The sequence below is a fragment of the Cibotium barometz genome, chromosome 10 (assembly GCF_041138505.1).
Source record: "Cibotium barometz isolate CiBa-2024 chromosome 10, ASM4113850v1, whole genome shotgun sequence".
Taxonomy (NCBI): Eukaryota; Viridiplantae; Streptophyta; class Polypodiopsida; order Cyatheales; family Cibotiaceae; genus Cibotium; species Cibotium barometz.
This window is the reverse complement of record NC_141055.1, coordinates 26,528,800-26,543,021: the sequence shown is the minus strand read 5'-3', so window position 1 is coordinate 26,543,021 and position 14,222 is coordinate 26,528,800. Positions and strand designations below refer to the sequence as shown.

The following is a 14,222-nucleotide window of genomic DNA, read 5'->3' as shown; positions in this document are numbered from 1 at the left end:
CTCCTTCTTGTATCTCCCTTCTTCTTCTGGGGCACAGCAATGGTGGCGATGAAGGGGGTGCTGCCAAAGGCTGGGCCCCTTTTCGTCGCAGCAACTCGGCTTATCCCATCAGGATTTCTTCTGATTGCGTTTGCAAATTTTCAGAATCGGAAGCAACCTTCAGGCCTCAATGCATGGCTCGCAATTGCACTCTTTGCTCTAGTGGATGCTTCTTGTTTCCAGGTGCATCTTCAGACTTCATTCAACTTGACAAGAGAGCTTATTAGACATGTGTAGATATATTGGTTTTCGGATTTCATAAGTCTCAATGAAAGAACTTTGTGAAATACATAGAGACAGAAGTACTACTAGCATGGGCCTCCAATGCATGAGCAGGAAATAAACAAACACAGTTGCTAGATTTTGAGGAGGACGCATTGACTCTTCCAGTAAGATGCCTTATGAGAAGGACAAAAACAAATGCTCAGCTGACCCAAAAACCAGACTCACGACAATAACCTTTGCATGGCTTGCTTATGTTTAATGGAATAAAATCCTGGCCCACATCCTTGGGCTTGCCATCCACATGGAGGTGATGGGAGTAATTTTGTTTACTGCAGCATTAGGTCTTTTGCCTTGATACCCTGAACCCAATTTTCACGACCTCCTGGTAATGCCATGAGGTCATCATGCCTCAAAACTTCTAGTAGCCTCCGATCTACACATCCCGATATATCATCACTATCTTTTTATTTTTGTAAAAACCGATGTTCTATTATTTCCCTGCACAAGCAAAGAAGCCCTCAAAAGTGATGGAAACTTCTTCAAGATCAGAAATAGTGGAAAAAGGATTGCTTTGCCATTGCATGAGCTCACTAAGAAGGCGGCAGTCGTCAAATGGATTGTTGATGAGAAAGAGGCTTTCCTTCGTCTTAAGGATGCCATTATAAGTGGGCCAATATTAGTCATTTCAGACTTGTAGAAACCTTTCTGTGTGGAGTGTGATGCATCAAGAAGTTACATTGGTGTTGTCTTAATTCAGGAGGGACATGCTGTAGCTTATGAAAGCTGTCGTTTGCATTATGGAGAGCTTTCTTTGGGCATCTATCAGGGGGAGTTGTTAGCTGTAATTCATGCCTTAACCATTTGGAAACACTACCTTCTTGGGGCTGATTTTATGGTCAAGCCAGATCATCAAAGCCTAAGGTACTTTCTGATGCAAACAAAACTTTTGGAGAAGCATGTAAGGATGGCAAACTTCTTGTCTATGTTTCATTTTCAGATGAAGAATGTGGTGGCAAATGCATTGTTGCGAATGCCATATGTGGATGTAGTGTCAGTTGCCTCATATGGGAGACTTATTTGTCATGCATGAAATGTACCATACAAATGCTGATTTTGGACATATATGGACTGTTTTAGTGACTGGTCATGTACATGTCTCTTATGTGATCAAAGAGGGGAATCTCATGAAAGATAATTGCCTATGTATTGTATCAAATATAAGACAAAAGGTCATTGATGAGTGCCATGCTCCTCTATATGCAGGACATAGAGGTATTATACTGACTACACGCATCATTGAGTGCTATTTCTTTTGGCCAAGGCATATTTACATGCATGTATCACATGCCAAAAGGTCAAATTTAACAGGCAAAAGGCTCTAGGTTTTGCTTTAACTGTTGTCTATTCCCCTGCAGCCATTGAAAAGTATTGCAATGGACTTTATCATGTATTTGCCTCATATTCAACAAGGCAATGATGCTATTTGGACCATTGTTGACAGGTTTAGCAAGAGGGTTTTTGTACATATGTGTGCCCATGAAATGTATGATTACACACTTACTGCTAATGGGAGGGAGAAGATGACTATTGTGATGATCTTGCCGGTCACAAAGACCATTAAGCCTGAGCATATGGTCAAGATATTTGTGGCACAAGTATTCAAACACCATGGTATGCCTAAGTCTATTGTGGGGGATAGAGATCCCAGGACTACGAGCCTCTTTTGGAGAGCTTTGTTTGATAATATGGACACTAACTTAGACATTTCGTCGGCTTATCATCCTTGAACGGATGGGCAAAGTGAGGTTGCAAATTCAACTGTGTTGGATCTCATCAAATGTTATGCGTGCTAGTCGAGTAATCTCAAAGTCTAACTTGTTAGCATAGCCTTGGCTCTTTAGGTTGAGACCGACCACTTGCTTGTCCCATATCTATGTCCTTGCTATTTGCTAGCTCCAGTGTCTATTGATAATCTGATGAGCTAGTGGGGACCTTAAGCTTCTTGACAAGTCGAGAATTTATGACATTATGAGTTGAGCCGGTGTCAAACAAGACCCTTACTTGTTTTCCTGTCACCATGTCCTTCATGACAATCAAGTCTGTGTCGGCAAACCGATACCCTCTTTGAGCCTCATGAGATAAAACTACATCAAGTACACTAGGAACCTTCTTGCTTATCGACATAGCAAGAATCCGAGTGGGAGAAACTACACTAAATCAATGTAAACACCACAATAAAAATTGAAGGCCATGCGAGAAGGCTTATGTTATGGTTGTCTTGGGCACCACCAACATAAGCATCGTCCTGGGAAAAAATCTAAAGTTACCACACAGATGGTGGTAAATCCATTAGATGCAAGGGATGAGGATGATGAATCCGAGGATTACTTACTGATACGGAGTCTTTAAACGCATCCAACTATCGATGACACCTTGCACTTTATGCCCGCATAGGCCCTTGCATTTGTACCACCGTTAAGGACTTCCTTGCTCTTAGATTGCACATTTGTTTTGGGAAGATACACCTGAGTCTGTTGCCTTGGAAATTGAGTCCAAGTGGCCTTAGACCTAGTCTGGGTAGGAAACCTCCTACCATCCTCTAAGACCAAAGCAAGTTTAATCGCTTCTTGCAAAGCAGAACATTTTTCTTTCTTCACTAATGGCCTTAGTGATGCACTTGCAAAAAGTTTGGAATATGCTCAAGTACTTTCAAAATTATTTCTCGATACTTTTTGCATACTCTTGAATTGACTTGTGCTTTTGCATCAAGAAAAACCATGCATTGAGCGCATGACTTCGCTCGTCGGGAGGTACAAATCTATCTGTAAAAATAACTTTAAACTCTTCTCAGAGTGCGGGTTTAGCTTTGTCAGATATGATTTTTCTCCACCATCAATGTGCTACATCGAGGAGGTTATATGTGGTTTGCTAAAACTTGGTATCGTCATTTACAATACCATAGATTTTAAAGCATTGCTTCCACTTGGTCAACCAGTGCTCAACGGCATCGGCTGGACGAGTCGTTAATGCGCCTGAGTATTTGGTAGGCTTAAGATGCCATTTAGTGGATGGTCCACCTAGCACAATCTTGGGTTCACTTGGTGCTGGTCGGTTTACATTAGATGAAATAATATCTGGACTAGCCTTAGTCGCTAGTAAAGTATGCATCTCTTGCATCAAGCAAGCTAAAGTATCTTTTAGCATATTTGTCACGTGCATCCCGCACTTGGATGCCATGTGGACATATCTATATAGCAGGTGCAAGACCTGGAGTGAAAACTGGTCCCATGTGAGCCCCAGTCTAGGACGAGTCAGCCAGGGTTCCACTCTAAGCGTCCAAAGTCAGGTGTACAAGTCTCGTACATGGTCTTGGTCAGGTGTGCATTGTGCTGCATATGAAGCAGTGCTAGTCCGTACTGTGAGTCTCCCTCTGGAATGATGTTAGGTGTTCTGAGTGTTTGGTTTGCAACCAGATACCGTACATCTATAGGAAGCATGTAGATGCATGTAGAAGAAGGGGGCAGCCATTTGGGCTATCCTAGGAAGGGATTTGTATTCCTTGAGTAGGCACGGGGTAGGCCTTAGGCCACCCATAGGGGCCAGGACGGCCCATGGCCATTGCCTTCCAGCCCATGAAAGGGTCTAGGCCCTTGGTGGCCAACCCTTAGGGCTGGGCAGCCAGTAGGCCAGCTCATGTGGGCTTGGCCAACCAGTTGGCCAGCCCATAGAATTGGGCAGCCAGGGCTGTAGGTGGCTAGGGCATATCGGCTGCCCAGCAGCCGCGCGGCCAGATCATGGCCAGCAGCATTGTGTGAAAGCCCTGCCCAAAAAGGGGCCATTTTGCAAGTCGTGGGAATATTTGCTGCAGGCTGACCCCTTCTTGAGCAAACCGACCAGCCTAGAAGGACCTATAAATAGCATGAGCCTAGATTTCAGTCATTCATATAAACATTCACAGGGGGTTGCTGAATTCCAAGGGCCAGGACAGCCAAGGGGAGCTCTCAGCCAAGGTGAAGGTGAAAGGTCAAGAACTAGATTTTGTTTACAGATTTGCATCATTCTCATAAAGAAAATACACCATTCGTGGTGGGGGCCCTACAGAGGGTATTTGAGACCCAATACTCTCTCTCTCTCTCTCTCTCTATGTTTTGTGTTATCTTCGTCAAGAAAGATTTGTTGAATTCTGTCCATCAAAGTTACCGATTCTACCCATCGAGCTTCCGCATGTTACAATATTCATGCGATCATTTACAGTCTCCGAAGATGCATTGGGCTCTTGCTCTTGATTTTGGTTTTGATTTTCCTCGTTATCCATAGCTCTTTCTTCTTGTTTTTGGATTTTGTATATTTTTTTTAAAAGGCACTAATACAAAAGCTTTACATCACACACAGTAAGCATCACACCCTTGTATACATCAGATATACATCAAGCATAAGATTCCAGTGCATCACATAAGGTGTATTTCAAGGAGTTTTCAATGCATACCCTCGGATTTCTTAAAGATTTTGAGCAAAATCAGAAATTGCAGGGTATAACTAGGCATAAAACATGCGTATTTACATACCATACATCACATATGCATGCTCCCAAACATTATTTGCACCATTATTTGCATCAATTTAAGCTTTCAAAGCAAAGCATAGAAATTGCAGAGAAAGAAAGAAGTTGTATATCTTGCACCGGATGAGGGACTGTGGAGCCTAGTGTTTTATCCCACATGCAGACGTTTAAGATTGTGGCCAAGGGAATAAAGGGCAAATTGAGACCACTTCTTTCTCACAACGAGTCTGATAGAATGTGCAGTGGAAGAAGGGAAACACAGGGGAGAGAGAGAGAGAGAGAGAGAGAGAGAGAGAGAGGTGAGAACCTGCTCTCAATATCATCACCAAAAGGAATACATGTCCCGAGCAAGAGGGGAGAACCTCCTAAGTGAGGGACTGCAGCTAGGCAAGCTAGGCAAGCAATGAAATATGAGGGAGGCATGCCGGCTATATATACCTCTACATGAAGGCAGCCGACAGGTGATAAATATCTCCACGACTGGGAAAAATACCCAGGACCATAAATGGGAAATAAATATGGGTAAAATACATGTGAGGGGTGACCAGCTCCTCAGACTAACATGGTCAGCCCTAGAGGCTAAAATAGGACACCAAATAGGAAGCCAGGAAGTAGGGGATGATATCTAACACCCCCTCTCAGCATCGGATGCTGAGTAAACTCCAAGAAGCCAGAGACGCCGTCCTCGATCAAAGATGAAAGATTGCAGAAACAGGTACCAAGAAAGCTCCACGAGCAATCTCCTTAGCAACTCAGCTACAAAAGCAATAGAACAAGCTGCCAGGTACACCGCTCCTCTGGAAGAAAACAGCCATATAGGCTGCGACGTGCTGCTCCAAATAATGGTTCCAAACCCAAGTGTAAGAACACTCCCCGAAGTCGAATGTCGTGTATCCAGCCTGGAGAAGGTATGAAAAACCTCATAACCAACCAAGATCAGATCTGTATATAATCAATCCTGGGAGAAGCAAACTGCTCCTCACTGGAACCCTCAAAAGAAATAGAGTCAATCTGCTCCAACTTTGTACCAAGAGTAGCCAAATGCTGTATAAAAGCATCCTCTGAAAAGGTCGGCATCACAAGATGTAAAGACTCTGTAGAAAAGATGGGGTCCATCTGCCCAAACTCCATAACATGAGTTGTCCAATAACTGGATAGCTCTCTCAACTAGAGTCCCACGGGGTGAGAGAAATGAAATGAAATGAAATGTTATATTAACGTCTTCAAAAGGCCATAATGACCTATGAGACCAAAAGTTACATCATGGTGGATCTGATACAATGTCTGGATAAAAAAACCCAGAAAATGAAAAATAAAGATGATACTACCGGCACCTAGAAAATGAAACTGGAACTGGAATATAGCGAGGGGGGGGGGGTACGCTATGGAGGTGAGTGGAGTATAGTGAGGGGATACAATATCATGTGGGACGGAGGGGTACACTATGGAGGTGCCTCCATCTCATAATATGTGCCGCATCGGACACTGGCGGATCTCCTCAATATCTTCTGTGGTCAGCACCCTGACTGGGTGTCCTGCATGCCTCGCAAGAATAATCCGAATCTGCCGCTACAACCTCCGTCTATGCTGGGATGCCCCCCTCCGTAGTCGTGGGCGTCTGGACCACCCAAGCTCAATCGCACGATCAATCAGTGTACCCCTGGTGTGGGCGGTATCCATGTCCTGCTGCTGCTGTGGTCCATCTGGCGCAGTGATGGCTGGACTAAAGAAATCTATAATGTGCCTCTGAGTCTGGCTCTCTGTGCGCCTAAGCAGGCTATCTCTATGTCTCCGCAGCTCAAGCAAGAACAATCCCAAACACCTCTGGTCCTGGTACCCCATGACTCTGGAAAGTGGTCCAAAACCCTCTCTGAATAAACAGTGGAAACGACCACGTATCTCATAGTATGCAGTACAATGGCATATATAATGCAGCTCTGTCTCTGGCTCCCCATGGCATACTCGGCATATCCTGGCCTCAGCTGGTATACCTCTATATCGGCCCATCTCAATCTCAAGCTGGTGTGAGGATGTGCGAATCTGACCAATAGCACATCGTACTGCATGAGACAAGTGTACATCCATGTAACTGGGTCTGATCACAAAACCATCTGCTGTGAGCTGAAGAAAATGCTCTCTGTAGAAAGCCATCTTCGTGCCCAGCTCCTCAGTCCGCTGTATCCATGTCCTCCTAATGTCCAGCTGAACTAAATCCTGACGGATGAGTCTGGTAATCTCTGTCCGTGTGAGAGTGAGAGAGGGTGCCTCCAGAGAATACTGGAAGGGAGGCAATCTGTCCATGCTAAAACCATGTGCCTGGAACCAAGATGTCATCTGTCCATACCAACAAGCCGTGTCTCCCTGTAAAGCTAACTGTCGGGAGGACTCCAGGGCGAGGCGTGCATATGTGTCTCGGGGGAGATCCCACAAGCCATGTATGTAGGAGACTGATCTCGTAAGAGCCTCAATCACCAGAGGGGCAGCCGCCAGCTCTGCTCGAATAATCTCATGAGGTACCACGGCCTTGGCTCTAATAATCCTAGCAATCATAGATACCAAAGGCCTCTCCATACCTCTCCACCCGCCTGCGCTGTGATGGCCCACTGAAGGTCCCCATATCTGCACTCCATAAAGCATAGCTGATGTCACTAGAGTGTCAAAAAGCCAAAGTTTCGTTCGAGGTTCCTGAAACTGAACCTGCGAACACATCCTCTCCAAACCACCCAGGGCTGCATGTGCTCTAGTCAATCTAGTCTCTGCTGCTCTCCTCATCCTCTCCAAACCACCGAGAGAGAGAGAGAGAGAGAGAGAGAGAGAGAGAGAGAGAGAGAGAGAGAGAGAGAGAGAGAGAGAGAGAGAGATGGAGAGGAAACACAGGTGAGAACCTGCTCTCAATATCATCACCAAAAGGAATACATGTCCCGAGCAAGAGGGGAGAACCTCGTAAAAAGTGAGGGACTGCAACTAGGCAAGCTAGGCAAGCAATGAAATATGAGGGAGGCATGCCGGCTATATATACCTCTACATGACTGGGAAAAATACCCAGGACCATAAATGGGGAATAAATATGGGTAAAATACATGTGAGGGGTGACCAGCCCCTCAGACTAACATGGTCAGCCGTAGAGGCTAAAATAGGACACCAAATAGGAAGCTAGCAAGTAGGGGATGATATCTAATAGAGTCGGAGTGTTCTCTCCTCAATGAAGTGCGTGGGTGTGCTGGCGAGTGTGCATGCCAGTGCACTTGTGTGGACTATGTGGGCCTCTTGCGCTGTTGACCTAGTATGTGGCGGGCATTGTGTGCCTTCTGCGTGGCGGGCTGTGTGGGCCTTGTGCTTCTGAATGCGCGGCGGCCGGGCCTACTGTGTGTACCAACTACGCCTTGCATAGTTGGGCTTTGTTCTCTGTGCTATCATTGTCGTATAGTTTGGCTCGGATACCAAATGTAACAACTCTTTTGGAAGGCAGTGCGACTCCCGAAATCTAGCAAAATGAAGACCAAAAAAAATGAAAGACTCCTTAGCAAGTTTTCTCTCTTCCACACAATCTTTATCCCCATGAGGACCTTCATTTTTTTGTCCAAGCCCAAGTCTCAATTCATGCAGTGACTTGATTCACTTGACCTTGGTCCTTGGGATCCCCTAAGCACGAACGTGAGTCCCTAGTCACTTGCCGTAACTCCACACCCCTCTTTGACTTCTGACCTCGCGCCAGCCACGCTTCAGTCGTCACAAGCGCTCACATCCATTTACTTGCCGGATCATATTCACCACCTTTCACCTTGGTACACTTACCCTTGTGATAGCGTGAGGTTTTATTGCGAGTATCACAGTTGCTTTAATATCCTTCTTGAGGCCTGAATTTGCAGTCATGCTTGTTCTAGGCCTTTTTAAAGCTTTACCTTTTTTTAGTAAAAAACCATTGTTCTATTGTCACATGCACACCCGTGCCATCGCTAAACCTTAGCATGAATATCATTAATCCTTGATTAATTATCAGTTAGGACAGCTGTAGCATCGGTAGCATAAGCATCATCAGTGTCAACATCATCATCATTAGCAGCATCACATCAGCATGGAGGACTTGGGAACCTGGTTAGCAGCCTCCATAACACAGTTGGCAGCCATCCAGGGGAACAAGGCAGCAGTCAGATGTAGCTAGGCGAAGGCAACAGGTATGGATAGCAGCAAAGGAAAGCACAGCTTTCAAAGGGGCATTTAATGTCCAATATTTGTCCAGGGCAGTAGGCCGACAGCCCTTTAGCTGGTCGACCAACTACCTCAAGATCATATATAAGCATTAGTCAAAATTCAGCATAAATCAAGTCACAGTCATTTAGCAGTAGAAGTCATGTAAGAGGACAGAGGTCACCCCTTCGAGGTTGACCAAGGGCCTGACGTTGGACATACATTAAGTCACCTTTTTGTACCATATAAAATACAAGAAAAAACCCTGACACCAACCTCTCTCTTCTTCTCTCTCCTTTGTCTTAATCATGTTTAAGTTAGCATCTTGTTGTTAATCAGGCTTAGGGTTGTGGATCACTACAGCAAGGCTTAGGGTTGTGGATCACTACAGCAAGGCTTCCATGCATGCAACATCTATTACCAAGGAGCAATATACATGGGGAGGATGTACTTCAGAGAGAAGTCATCCAAGGAAGAAAGCTGGAAATAGTTGAAAAAGATTTCAAACTATCGGGTATCAATAGTCTCCAGTTGTCGACAGTCATGTAGGGATTGGTGAAGATTGGCATGAAAGAAAGCATAAGCATCTAGAGAAGGCTGTCAAAACATAATATGGTTCCTAGCCTTCCAAATAGTCCATAGTGCCCAATATCTCATCCAGATCATGAAAGTGTCAAATCCAGCCATGCAAGATAGCAAAACACCAAAACTCGAGAAGAGTTTTCCTCCTTTGGAGGATGGAAAACATCCTTGGAGATTGTGAGTTAGTGCTTGCAAGAAATTCGTGGACTCCATCCGATGCATTATGCCAAAGAAGATGCAAAACAGACTCTGCATGTCATCCACATCTACAATATCTATCACTGGAGATATGTCGTTTTACCCGAAAAGTGGAAACTAGAAGTATTCCCACAAGGCATCTTCATAAGAATAGATGCTGTTTGAGAGGCAGCTTACAACCCCAAATTAGTCAAAGCCTTTGTTTCCACCATTTAGTTTTGTTATGCCATTCCCATAAAGTATCCACATGAGGCTGGATCCACATGGAAGGAAGCAACCATTTGTACACATTGCTTGCCGAAAGCACATCCAATCAAAGAGAACTTGTATGACCAACAAGTTGCCAATCATGAAGTTTGTCATGATCATCCAAGGGTGGGATGAGTTCAAAAGGCTGCAACAACGTAGTAATAATTTTCCACACTCACCTGTGATGCAGACCCAAGTTATGTTTCAGACAGGCTTGTGGGAAAGTCAACACAAATCCCTCTGTTACGACATCTGCCACAGTGTTAACCCCAATGGAGGCCAAAAAGTAGGCCTTTTGTGGTTCCTATACTACAAGTGGTTGAGGAAACATCGAAGTTCAATGAATGCTTTCCAATCGAAAAGAATTCCCAGTCAGTGCATCTCAACCATGTCAGTGAATATAAGACAAAGCTAGTTTCCAATCACGAAGAAGGGAAGATGCATAAGGGCATCTTGGATTTTTTCCCTCAAATTTACTAAGCACTACTTCCCAATGAGAAATGTGCCAATTGCCATAAGCTCTAGTCTTGATGGAAGCACACATGTCCGCAAGTATTATGGCCCATGGCTGCCGAAGTTGAAAAAAAGTGGAAAAGCATGGTGGCCTTTCTTGCCAAAAGATGATAATGCAAATCAAGTATATTTAGTCCACCATGCATTTTAGGTGTGGAGACCGAAGATCGTCTCAGAAGACGGAGCGCTCTCGTATATGATGCTTGGTTTTCCACAACAATTCCAAGGCATCACACATAAATGTATCAATATTAGTTTTACGCCAAATCAACAATGGCACATAAAATTACACATAAGCCATAATGATCGATTGAACAATGCTGAGACGCACATGTAAAGGCCATCTAGAAAGCTTGGCCTTTAATTTGTTCAATACCCAATGAATGGCATCCGTCATAGACATATACCATGCCAATGGATATCCCAAATGTCTAACCAGGTGGTTTGGTGGAATAATTTGTCCTGGCCATAACAGTGCATGCCAGGTCACAAGAAGTCAATGGAAGCAGTTTAGACTTAGAAAAGTTGATATAAAGTCCAGTTGCTTTATCAAATAATTCCAAAGTTCTCATGACACACTTGAGATCATTTGGATCATTTTTGGGCATGAACAAAGAATCATGTGCATAGGCTTGGGGCCACAAAATGCAAACCATTGATTAACTGTTGTAACATGCGGAAGCTTCAGGGGAGATCAGCAACTTCAATGCTCAGAAATCAGCACACTTTTCACGACGAGAATAATGCAGAAAACTGAATATAGATGTGCAGAAAATAGAGAGAGAAAGAAAGAAAGAAAGAAAGATTTTATTAACGTCTTCCAAAAGACCGAACTCGGCCTATGAGACAAATCAGTGTACCTGTGTGGGGTATCCTCTGTCATCCCAACAAAGCTATATGCATGGAGTATACAATCATGATATGCAACCTAGCTAGCTTCATCCTGTACCATACTGGGGGTATAAAATGGTATACATCAATGAAGGGGGTGTCCACAGCTCCCTGAAGAACATGCCTGGGTTTGCTCTGAAGCGAGGAAGTCGCTCCGCACCCTCTCTGTGAAACTGAGCTCTGATCTCTCTGTCATCTCTCTCTGGTATAGGCGTGGTGTCCGAAAGCCAGGTGTCCTCTGTCTCCTGCGGGCTCTGAGTTTCTCTGCTCTCTGGAGAGTAATTCCTTGCTGTGTAGGGGCTGGGAGAGGGGTGGATCTCTGAAAAAATGTAGTAATCTATGTCTGTCGTCCCCCCTCCGGAGCTGTCTAAGCCTGTAATGATGTCTCTCTGTGACGTTGTATGTCTAGAATGGATCTCCCTTCTATGCGCTGGTCTGCTGCCTCAAAGAGCTGGCCTAGGGAATGTGGCTTTTTGAATAAAATGGGATATCTCTCTTTGATGGCTGTATATGCTCTGCATCTGCATACATAATGCTCCTCACTCTCCACCTCCTCTCTGCACAATCTGCATACCCTCTCCTCTCGGGGGATCCGTGCTACTCTGCCAGTCTCGATCTCCAATCGATGTGATGAGACTCTAAGCTGACCAATAGCTACTCGGGAGCCATGTGGTAAAAAGCCCTCCATGTATCTAGGCCTCTCTATAAATCCATCATCAATGATACTCATGAAGTGATCTCTGTAGTATAGCATCTTCGGTGGAAGAGGCTGTGTAGGCGATATCCATGTCTCTTGTGTATAGAGCGGCCATAGGTCCTGTCTCAATACTCTGTTCCTCTCACTATGAGAGAGACGGATATGTGGTGCATCCCTGTCATACTGGAATGGTGGTAGATTATCCATGTCTAGGCCATGCTGTGAGAACCAATGTGTGACTTGTGCATACCACGATCCTCTGTCTCCTGCCTCAGCCAGTTGTCTAGATGCCTCAAAAGCTCTGTATGACAATCTGTCCTGTGGCATCTCTGTGAATCTGTATAGCAGGCATATAGTCTGGAATATGGCCTCTACCATCATAGGAGGCGCAGCAAACTCTGCTCGGATAATGTCATGAGGTACTGACGGTTTGCTGCGTATCATGCGTGCCATCATGAGGGCCTGTGGTCTCTCTATTTGTGTCCACCAATGGGTAGCAAGGCCTGGCACCCATACCGCTGCTCCATACATCAGTGCCGGTGTGACTAATGTGTCAAATAGCCACCCCTTTGTCTGGGGCTCCTGAAAATGCGCCTGGTGGCACTGTCTCTCTAGCATAGCCAATGCTGCATATCCCCGTGTCAATCTAGCTCTGGCTGTTGAAGCGCGTGGCTGCTGCAGAGAAGGTACACGTATGATGTCACCACCTCCACCTGGCGTCCTGCGAGAGTGAATGTCAGCTGACTCGTGCCCTGTCTTGATGTATGAAAGACCATAACCTTGGTTTTCCCAAGGTTCACAGTAAGACCCCTCTGTGTGCAGAAATCATCGAGTGCATGTAGATGCTGCTGTAGACCTCCTGGAGACTCAGACACTAATACAATATCATCAGCATAAAGCATAATATGTACTGAGGTACCTGCTAGATCAACTCCATCTCCGCCTCCCCGTGTAATGAAGTTAGCCACCTCATCAATGTATAACCCAAATAGCGTGGGGGAAAGTGGGCATCCTTGCTTCACACCAATGGTGCTAGCAATAGTCTCGGACATACCTCCTGGGCATCTGACTCGCCCATTTTACTCTTCGTTGATTACCAGTGGTTGGCAGGCTCAGCACAATCACATGGGAGGAGCTTGTGCCCATGGTCTTGGACCAGGAGGAAAGATTCTCGAACCCTCCACAGGGCGGAGGTTCGAAGGCCTTAACTGGCCAACGGTTGAAAGGCCGTAATAACAAGGGCAAAGGGAAGGCTTCACCGGAGAAGTCTTATGAGAAAGTCCGACTCAGACCGCGAGAAACTGAAGGCAAAGAGGACCTGTAATGATTGTGGCGAGAAAGGTCACTATTGGAGGAAGTGTCCTAAGTGGACTGGGAAGAGTGCCGATTCTTCAGCTTCAGCTTCAAAGACTCCAGCCTTTGTGCACTTAGAGATGGACTTAGATGCTTCATCGTCTTCGAGCGAGGAGGCAGTTGGCTTCACCGCAAAGGATACTCGGGAGTGGATTCTTGACAGTGGTGCTTCCAGGCACATGACTCCTTCCCGTGACTTCTTTTTGGATCTGAAACGGCAGTTAGGTTGCATTTTCATTGACGACAATTCCACAATTCCAATACACAGTGAGGGCCGGATGGAGATCATTCCCGACGGCAAGGGGGGTAAGCATTCCTCTCGTGTTCTTTACGTCCCAGCACTTGGTTTTCATCTGTTGTCAGTGCATGAGGTTTGCAAGACTGGCTTCGCGGTGGAATTTGAGGAGCATTCAGTTGCTCTAAGGGACCGCGAGACTGGCCAGGTTGTTTGGGAAGGCGGCATGGAGAATGGTATCTACAAACTCTCGGCACTCTCCCCATTGACAGGTTCTCAGGTTGGTGACTTGTGGCACTTTCGGTTTGGCCACTTAAATGTGGATGCGCTGGAGGTGCAGGCTTTCCGGGACCATATGGTGGATGGCTTGCCAGATGATGGCAGCAGTTGGTAGGAACTTTCCAGTACAGATTTTGGTAGTTCTTGTGTTCGTCAGTCAGAGGAAACTTTATAGGTAACCTATGCTCTGATGTCTCTTAGCATTCGGGACA

At 45.4% G+C, this 14,222-nt stretch overlaps 1 protein-coding gene across 1 annotated transcript in view; it reads left to right on the top strand.

The window, feature by feature from the left end:
• Positions 1 to 14,222, top strand: part of LOC147634716 (nodulin MtN21 /EamA-like transporter family protein) — a 75,025-nt gene that overhangs the window by 799 nt on the left and 60,004 nt on the right. The window contains exon 1 of the mRNA XM_086803872.1: positions 1 to 222. This exon is cut by the window's left edge and continues 799 nt beyond it. Coding sequence (XP_086659998.1) covers positions 1 to 222 — 222 coding nt within the window. The remainder of the gene's footprint in view (positions 223 to 14,222) is intronic.